Consider the following 10,163-nt stretch of genomic DNA (forward strand, 5'->3'; position numbering starts at 1 on the left):
AGACTGGAAACATTTATTCGCGACGCATTTATCAAAAAGGAACATTCAGTAGCGGTTTTTCTTTGATTTAAAAAGGCCTATGACACGACATGGAAGTACGGGATACTAAATGACCTGCATGATCTGGGTCTAAAGGGTCGTCTGCCCCCTTTCATATCAAACTTTCTCTCAGACAGAGAATTTAAGGTACGAATGGGCTCTACCATCTCTGATATGCATGAGCAAGAGATGGGTGTGCCCCAGGGCAGTAGTTTATTTGTTACGCTTTTCAACATTAAATTCAGTAGCATCACCAAGTGTTTGGCTCATGGTGTGACTTGCTCCTTAGACGTTGATGGCTTTCTAATATGTTATCGATCAAAGCACATGCATATAACTGAAAGACAACTACAGCAAAATATCAACAAGATTCAAAATTGAAATTCGGCCAGTACACATGGTTTCAAATTATCGAAATAAAAAACAGTATGTATGCATTTCTGTCAGTTACGAGGACATCATGATGAACCTAAACTCACGCTAGACGGAACACAAATTCGATTTGTTGTGGAAACAAATTTTTAGGTATTATCTTCGACAGAAAATTGACTTTTATTCCACACCTAAAGAACTTGAAAGCTAAATGCTTGAAATCTCTAGATCTGCTTAAAGTAGTAGCACATACTGATTGGGGTGCTGATAGAAAAGTGATCCTCAATTTATATAGAACATTGATTCGCTCCAAACTGGACTATGGTTGCGTTGACCCAATTCATCATCGAGGAATAAGACTCGCTCTAGGAGCATTTAAGACATCTCCATGTGAAAACCTTCTTGCTGAAGCGAACGAACCATCTTTATCACATCGTAGAGAAATGCTTTCCGCACAGTATGCTCTCAAATTAAAATCAAACCTTCTGAACTCTGCTTTTTCGGCTGTTTTTCATCCCAAGTACAAAACCTTATACGAAAATAAACCAAACGCCATACCTTCCTCTGGCATTAGAATATCATCCAGCCTTGACAGTACCAAAATTGATCTTTCTAAAATTCTGAAAACTTTCGTCTCAGAAACACTACCCTGGCTATTTGAGCAACCAAGAGTACCTTTTATGATACAAGATAGGGAAAAAAATCAGAGACAAACCCATTCATCTTTCACAACTCTTATCATGAACTCCTCGCCGAATTTAACAACTACACAAGAATTTTTACTGACGGATCAAAGGATGACGAAAAGACTGCTGCAGCCTTCGTTAGTGGAAAACACACAAAACAAATTCACTTACCAAATGGTAAATCGACTTTTTCAGCCGAAATCAGAGCAATAGACCTTGCTCTGCAATATATCGAAATAAACGTATTTTAAACAGCTTCATCTTCTCTGACTCACTATCAGTACTTCAGTCACTACACAATAAGAAACTGGAGAACACACTATTAACCAATATTCTCGTCAAATATACTGTGCTGAGTATCTCCCACAATATATTATACTGTTGGTTACCCAGTCATATTGGTATTAAAGGTAATGAAAAAGCACATCGTGCTGCTAAAATGACCCTATCACACGAAACATCTGATTTTAAAATACCGCATATTGTTTTCAAACCTAGTATCAAAGAGTCTTTGCGTTAGAAGTGGCAGGAATCGTGGAATGATGCAGTAAATAATAAACTTCACGCCATCAAGCCAACCCTAGGAGAATAGACTCCTTCCTACAGAACCATCCATAGGGAGGAGGTAGTCATTGCAAGAATTTGAATTGGTCATACGTATATAACCCACTCCCACATACTAAAAGGCCAACATCCACCAGAGTGCGTTACTTGCAATGAACCATTCACTGTTAAGCACTTTATGATAGAGTGTTTCGACCTGCAACCTACGCGCGATCAGTATTACAATGAGCATGACATGAAGGAACTTTTTGATACAATAAATATCACTTGTATTATACAATTCCTGAAAGAATTAAACATTTATTCTAAGCTATAACTTTTGTGCCATCCCCTTGAGCATTTTTGTGCAATGTTTATACCTTCCCTTATGTTCAATAACTTTTCATCTGTCTTTATTAACATATACCATTTACATTCCCCGTTGATCGCGACGTTTTATCTATTACCATTACAATCTTATCGTTTTACTTTCAATTATTTGGTTTTGGTATCGCTGGTAGATATGAAACATTTTATCACTTTTAAATAATCCCACATATGGGTCATTCTCAAAAAAGGTCAAAATCTTATTCCTGATTTTTTTGGATAATGAAACCACACAAAGTTCATCAATGTAAGCTTTATTTCATCACTTAACCATTAAAATGTGTAAAACAAACAATGAACACCAACTTTGAATTCAAACAAAATATTAAAATTGAAAATATAGCTCCTTGCTACTAGTAAATGTCCCTTGTGTTACAAATGCAATATAAGAATTATTTCTCCGAATTATCTTTAATATTAACGATGTAATCAGCTTAACATCTGTGATATATGAAAATTACTCAACTAATCCAAGATTTTTTTTCTTATCTGTTTTTATCTTTTTTTTTCTTAGATTTATAAAATGACCTAGTAAAAAGGTAAAATCTAACTTACATATTTTTGATTATAATTCCAAAAGAATTTACTTATTTCTAATTTTTATCCTATATGTTAACAAGTGTCATCAAAATGGTTCTAATGTCGAATCTTGAACAACTGGAATGGCAAAGTAATTTTTAACTGGTTAATATTTGACATGTAACACAAGGGACAATAGTGTAACATAAATGACTCAAATGGTAACACAAGTGATATTCAAACATTAAACAAATGTAACATCTATTTTTTTTCAAGAATATTCATTGTTATTGTTTGATGTAAATCATAAAGTCCAAAATATTCATCTATGATTGAATGAACACAGTTTACTGGTCCTTGATTTTTGATTTACTGATTTTGGTAACACAAGGGAATAAGAAGTAACACAAAGGACAGTTTTGTACTTTTCTCCTCCGTTATAAAAATATTTGTTGGATGTTGTGAAGATTAAACCTCAACATATTTGATTATTAATTGAAAAAGAAATTTCTAATGAAGTCACTTTCAATTCATCGTGTATAGATGGTAAAATTGAGGAAAATTCACAATACAAATTAAATAATCATGTCATTTTTTCAATTTTTGTAAAGCTAAGGCCCACAGTTCACTATCAATGCAGTACTTTTGTCCAACAAGCTTGGGGTCGGGAATAGTTCCAATAACATTCTCCATATCATACCAACACTCATCTCTAACAGCAAGTGGCCAATAAAAGGAGGAATTCTCCAAACTTCTTCCAACCCTGTGCATACAGCTGACATATACTTCAGCTTCATCACAGTCTGTTACTATTCCAGGATATGGTTTATTGTCATAACTCACTAATACAAACTTTCCCAATAAATCTTGAGGACTTAAATCAGAAATATCAAAATGACTCCTGATGTTCTCGGTGCTTTCATTGAGTTCAGACTTACTTTCAATGTTCTCTGATTCATGATGATTTGTTTCTGAATCGTTAGCTTTTGTCTCTTGTTTGTCCTCTGTTTCTGGCATAATGTTCTGAATTTCAATATCTTTCACTGATTCATCTACAGAAATCTTTGTATTTGGTCGATCCATCGGCAACATTGTGACAAAATGATTAGGAATCCAATTATGTTTTGACATGTCTTGTCTTCTTGTTGTCCACATTATGTAGCTCGTTTGAGTAGATCTTTCTTCCCTTGGTTTAACCAATTGGTGTAGATCCTTTCTTACATTTGGGTTTCCTAATAAAGGATAGACGGAAAATATTCTGCGACAAAGAACACTCGATAGTGCAAATATCTGCCATATACCCATATAGGATTTGTTCTTGCAGATTTTCATGATTTCCTTTTCATAGATCCATTCGATTTGTCCATCAGAGAGTGCTTCATCTGAATATTCGTCAGAATAGAAGGCATATGTTTTTGCAAGAGAATCATTCATTGGATCGTCAGTTCCTCGTTCTAAGAATGTCTGGTTCAAATATGATTCCTTGTGGATACAAGATTCAGTTATTATTCTAACTCGCATTTCTTCCCCCATATCTTCATTTCCAGAAGCAATCACACTTCCTGAATAAGGTAAACAATTGCCGTCAGCAGTTATCATAACCTCTCTTCTTAACGGATCGGCATCTCTTTTCAGTCGATAACGACGTTGTTTTTCTGCATTTGTTAAGGCCATTATGATTCTACTTTACATTCTGAAAAATAAAAGAAACCAATGGTTCATTATCATTAAATAAAAGTATATAAAAGCTTTTTTGTCCATTCCCTTTTTTTTAGATTTTTGGGTTAAACAAGAGAATCACATAGAAAGATAAAAAGGCATAAAAAGTTTCGTTTTTATTCTTTGTGGTTATATTAATGGTAGCAACAACATAAGACAGTAATGAGTATGTTAACAAATGACAAAATATCTTTACGATGGACAACCATCAATTATATATTGTTTTTTCCACTGCTGTTTTGTAGTGCTATCAAATAATTAAGCTTGGTATTTTTTTAGTCACTTGTGTTACTAAGGATGTGGTTAATAATATTTATTTCTACTGAAAAGTAAACTCATTTTATGCAAGTATTTCGATGTTATATTCTAATATTTTCTGTTATTTTTGCTATAAAGAATGATGTAACTTATCCTAAATTTATTCCTTGTACAAAATGTATGCTTGAACTTTTGAAAAAAAAAATATATAGTTTATGTCCTTTGTGTTACCGTATTTGTCACTTGTGTTACTAAATTCTATCTGACAGTTTTGGTTCATTTAAATTTGTGATCCAGTGGTTTATCATTGAATGCAAACAGGTAAATAAGCGTTTACTTATGATCAAATCATAATTTTATTATTCATAAAATGCTATGCCGTGAAAGACAATAATTTTGTCACTATTGTTATTAAATCAGTCCCTTGTGTTACATTTTTTACAGTAACACAAGGGACAGTAACACAAGGGACATATTTACCTGTGTTTCTCATTTATTTCACAATATATGCTCCCTAGCAGAATGATTCAACAATATTTTTAACCATGGTGTGATATACAAATGCTACACACAAATTTATTATAAAATCAATATATTTACTGTTTATATATGGAGTAACAATGTGGACAGAAATAAAAGTTACGGCATTACCATACATACCTTTAATCTTAATAAAAACGTCCTTGCTGCATCATATCGTCTGCTCCATTACCAATAATTCCAAAGAGGAAGTTCTACTTGAGGGAGAAACTATTTATGAAATTATTCCATAAGAAAGACAACTCTTACTCAGATAATGATATATTGAGTAACACAAGGGACACGGCGAAATGCACTTTGAATTTATTGGAAATTCCTATAAGTTTCACAATCTTTTGGTGTAAATAAGACTGATATTTATGAAGAAACAATGTGATACAATAATAACCTGAAGGTTTAGGGAAAAAACTTTAATATATGTGATATAAATTAACACAAATTGATTGTGTTACGGCGAAATCACATCAAGATTTTACAAAATTCAATGAACCAAGGGGCAAACGCTGAAAAATTCAGACAAGGAATGAACCATTTTCTTTAACATTTATTTTTGTAATAACTTAAATTGACATTGCAAGCTAAAAAGGGTGGAATTAAATCAAAATTGGGTTAAATATACCAGAAATCACACAATTATCAATATTTTTTGAGAATGACCCATATAATCTTTTATATGGCGCTAAATAGCCTAACAGTGCTGGTGTGCCGTACAAATACAATCATACATACAAACATCTGGGCATTATATTATCCAGTGATACCACTTGGCATGCACGTATCAAATACATTTCCGACAATACCAGGGAGAAATTAAATTACTCTGAGAAAAGTCTCAAATTCAAACTAGGGAAACAACCCTTCAAAACATAATTTTAAAGCCTGCTTGAACCGTAATCAAGAAACCACTCCACGCCACTGCTATGCTGGTGATAGAATATCTCAGAACATGCATATGCTAAGCTAAAACACGTTGTAGTAACCTAAATTACGATTTACATACGAATCATGTATCTAACAATAATTATCGCTCCTGCGGTGAAATGCAAAACACTTTTTTTTATAGATTGTTCCAAATATTAATATCTTAGGGATCAAATCCAATATACACCGCCTTTCGCTCTTACAACTGAAACATTTGGCAACACTATGTCAACTGTAGAAAACAAACATTTGGCAACACTACATTAGGGTGATTACGATTTAATTACTTGACTGAACTCAACAGCTTGATTCGCAACTAATTAGTTCTTGATCATGGTTATGCTTTGTATCTAACTGTAAGCATGTTTTTTCATTGGTACCGGCAACGAGATTTAACATATTTTCTATCGTGTTACTGTTGGAGAGACAGTGCTAACAGCTTCTACTTTCTACTGAATCCCCCAAATTATATGTTTGTAATTGCATTTAATGATGCTTCTCAAATAAATATGGTTTGAACTAGAATACTGGGTTAAATGTTCATACTGGTGTACTGCATGTATTTGTCACGTGGTCTAGTAGTTTCTTCCATGAATAGTAATCGCCCAGGCAGTTCATTGTGTGTCGAGTACCTCCTGACTATTCTAATCCACAGGTAACGATTTATATTTTGAGTGCCTTGTATGATTACTATAATATCGTATTAACTGTGATAAACACCCGAAAATTAGGGGTTATTGATTGCTGTAAGATAGTAGTGACTCTGATACTCCTTGCGTGTGTGTGATTTGGATTTTTAACGTAGCTGTTACCAATTTTTCAGTCATATCGCTACGATGTCTGCAGTGTGGCCGTTTATAGTGATGCCTAGCACTGTGACATCATGACGCAGACACGTAGCGCGATGTCCCACACGTCACATTATCCTGACACCAGGATAAAATACAAAATAAACTAACAGAGTGATGCGGCAACCTGGTGTACAATAGAAAATGTAGGGAACAAACTTCCAAATAGGGGACGATAAACAGCAACGGGATAGACAAAACAAAAGTGGAAAAATTAACCAAAGAAATGAACTTTAATGTATTGATATTACAAGAAACACACAATGGACATACACCAGAACTAAAACAGATTATATAAGAAAAACTAAATTCAACAGTAATTGGTAATGACTGTTAATGAGGATATAAGGGGAGGGGGTCGCGATGATTTTAAAAAGCAAACGTTGAATGAGTTGGGTATGATATGATCAGGGGGACTTTTTTAAAGGTAGGTTAATACATGTTAAGATTAAAAACTGGCATATAATGAACGTATACTTTCCGGCAAACAGAGGGGAAAAAACAGCTCTTTTTCGAAAACTTACATAAATACTTAGAAAATTTCTCAGTGGAAAACCTAATTTTAGGAGGAGACTTTAATTAGATAGAGGACAAAGTAGTCAGGACAACCAAATTAACACCAGGATATATGCTATTTAAAAATGAAATGATCGCTTAATAAAATATCATTACTTACACGACATATATAGGAAATTGAATCTGCTAAAAAGAGAGTATACATATGAGTACAAAATAGGGCAAGCCGGCAGAATAGATCGATATTGTGGAACAAACTACAAGGAACAAATAAATAAAAAGGTAGGAATAACAAGCTTTAACTGTCAGACTACAAAATGGTGACTACTGAAATAAAAATTAAAGACATAAATAAATGGGGACCTGGAGCATGGAAATTAAATAACAAGGTTTTAAATGATTCGGATTTTATAAAGACAATAAAAGAAATACTAACAAAATTCACAAATAAAGAAAACATAAATATTATAGAGGAATGTGATAACTTAAAAGACAAAATGAAAAGAAAAGCTATTCAACACTCAAATATGAAAATGGAGAAATTAAATAAGGAAAGAAAACAAATAAAATTGGATTTAAACAAACCGATAAACGAAGAACAAAAAAAAAAATAATACTAACAAAAGGATGAAAGAAAAATAAGAGGAAGAGAGCTAGGGAAGAATCATTAGAACGGGCAAATTTACAAAAATATATAACAAAGCCCAGGGACTTTACAAAAGAGAGAAATTAAGAAAGGGAAGGGAAATATTTGAGAAAAAATTAAAGTAAATAACATATACTGAAAAAGAAGAAATTTTAAATGGAATTTACACATATTACAAAGAATTACACACGACACAAGGTATTGAGATGGTCACAATTAACAAGTACCTAAAAGAAGTAAGATCCGAGATGATTTCAACAGAACACAGGGACCTGTGTGATGATGTCATCTCAGACGAAGAAATCAAAAAGAATATTGCAACGCCCGCGAAAGGAAAATTACAAGGAAAAGATGGACTCACCGTGGAATTCTATCAAATCTTCCACGGTGAATTAACGCTGATCCTAAACGCTTGATAGAACAACATCTTTTATAAAAAAAAAACCACATGTCCAAATCAATGAGAGAAGGACTAATTACACTAATTTATAAATGGGAAGGGAAAGAGAGAAGAGATGAAACAAAATTGGAGACATATTACACTCCTCAACACCGATTATAAAACGTTAAGTAGAATTCTAACAAAACGAGTGAAAAGTGGACTAGGGAAAATAATAAATGTTAATCAAACTTGTGGGGGAAAAGGGAGGGATATACAAAGTAGCATTCTAAACTTAGGAACAACAATAGATTACATAAATGAAACAGGAACAAAAGATGCTATGGTACTTTTCGACCAAGAGAAAGCCTTTTACAGATTAGAACACAACTATATACAAAGAGTACTATACAAATTTGGTTTCTATGCAAACTTCCGAAAATGGACTGAAATCCTATACACTGGAATGACATCGCGTGTACAGGTAAATGGAAAGAGCACGAAAGAATTTGATATACAAAGATCAGTGAGGCAAGGATGCCCGCAGTCTATGCTATTATATGTAATAGCAATTTAAATTCTTAACCATAAGATACGGAACAACCCAAACAGAGAAGGAATTCAAATCCCAAATCTTAAAAAAAGAATTTAAAATGCTCCAACATGTGGAAGATTGTACTAACTTTCTAAGGGGTACAAAATCCTTCCAGCACCTGAAGAAAGAGTTTGAAAGATTTTGTAAAGCCTCAGGGTCAAGAATTAACCACGATAAAAAAGAAATTTTAAAAATAGGCAACTGGCTTGGCAACCATCCTGGTTCACCACCGCACCTAGCACGAGTTAGCGTGAAAGCACTACGAATTATTTTCGGGAAAAATGCAGACCTAGAAAACTAAAAGCAACTGACCCAAAAAATTAGAGGAAACACAAATATCTGGGCTCTAACGCAATTATGCATAATGGAACGGGCCCAATTGGCCAAAACATATCAATACTCCAATATAAACTATACCCTAAAATCAATTGATATGAAAAATAAAAATCTAAAAACTAGACAAAGACATAATACATTTCATATGGTGAAACAAAACACACTATCTCATAAAGGAGACTCTTTCTAGAGCGAAGAAAGGGGATTAGGTTTACCTAGTCCTATAATATTAAAATGTGCAAATATAATAAATAAAATTAAAAAGATCTAGTCAGAACCCAAAACGCCATAGGAAGCCTTATATCTCTATATATACTGGTTAGGGTTCTCTATGAGAAACAGGCCAGATATATATATATAAAAATAATCAACTGACAAAAAAATTAGAGGTCCCTAGGAAATTTCTCTACTTCAAGGATATCTTATTAAAATATAGAGATAGTGACGAATTATGGAACTTAGAAACAAACAAAACTTATGAATGGGTAAGGGATGAAATAACAAAGAGATTAGGATGTAAGGAAGAACAGGTTAACGGGGGGGGGGGGGGTAAACTGGAAGAGAACTTGGCTAAACTGGAATTTAAAAAATCATTAAAAATACGAATCATAATCCTTAAATTTCTACATAACGCCTGGCTCACAGGCGAAGAAGCAATTAAAAGACACGTGATTAAAATAATGCCTAGATGCATATTATGTAAAGTAGCAAATTTTACAAAATTACATACCATCACACAACGTGACAAAACAAAAAACGAATGGGTCAAACTAATAATGCAAGAAAAATAACAACAAATACCATAAAAATAATATTTTATATAAGACGGGAATTTTGATAACAACGTAACACAAAAAAT

The 10,163-nt window shown here is 33.2% G+C and overlaps 1 protein-coding gene across 1 annotated transcript; it reads right to left on the minus strand.

The window, feature by feature from the left end:
• Positions 1-2,265: 2,265 nt before the first annotated feature.
• On the minus strand, positions 2,266-5,572 carry LOC149803277 (vertnin-like). Its single transcript, XM_089952948.1, has 2 exons — positions 5,184-5,572; positions 2,266-4,239 (listed from the first exon to the last, which is right to left on the minus strand). The coding sequence occupies exon 2, from the start codon at positions 4,218-4,220 to the stop codon at positions 3,135-3,137; it is 1,086 nt and encodes a 361-aa protein (XP_089809074.1). The 5' UTR covers positions 4,221-4,239; positions 5,184-5,572; the 3' UTR covers positions 2,266-3,134.
• Positions 5,573-10,163: the final 4,591 nt, after the last annotated feature.

The sequence above is a fragment of the Sinohyriopsis cumingii genome, chromosome 3 (genome assembly GCF_028554795.1).
Source record: "Sinohyriopsis cumingii isolate HCF-2022 chromosome 3, ASM2855479v2, whole genome shotgun sequence".
In the NCBI taxonomy this organism is placed as follows: Eukaryota; Metazoa; Mollusca; class Bivalvia; order Unionida; family Unionidae; genus Sinohyriopsis; species Sinohyriopsis cumingii.

Bases quoted from the DNA above. Each gene is read 5' to 3' on its own strand.
- LOC149803277 (XM_089952948.1), bottom strand. From the start codon at position 4,220: ATGGCCTTAACAAATGCAGAAAAACAACGTCGTTATCGACTGAAAAGA.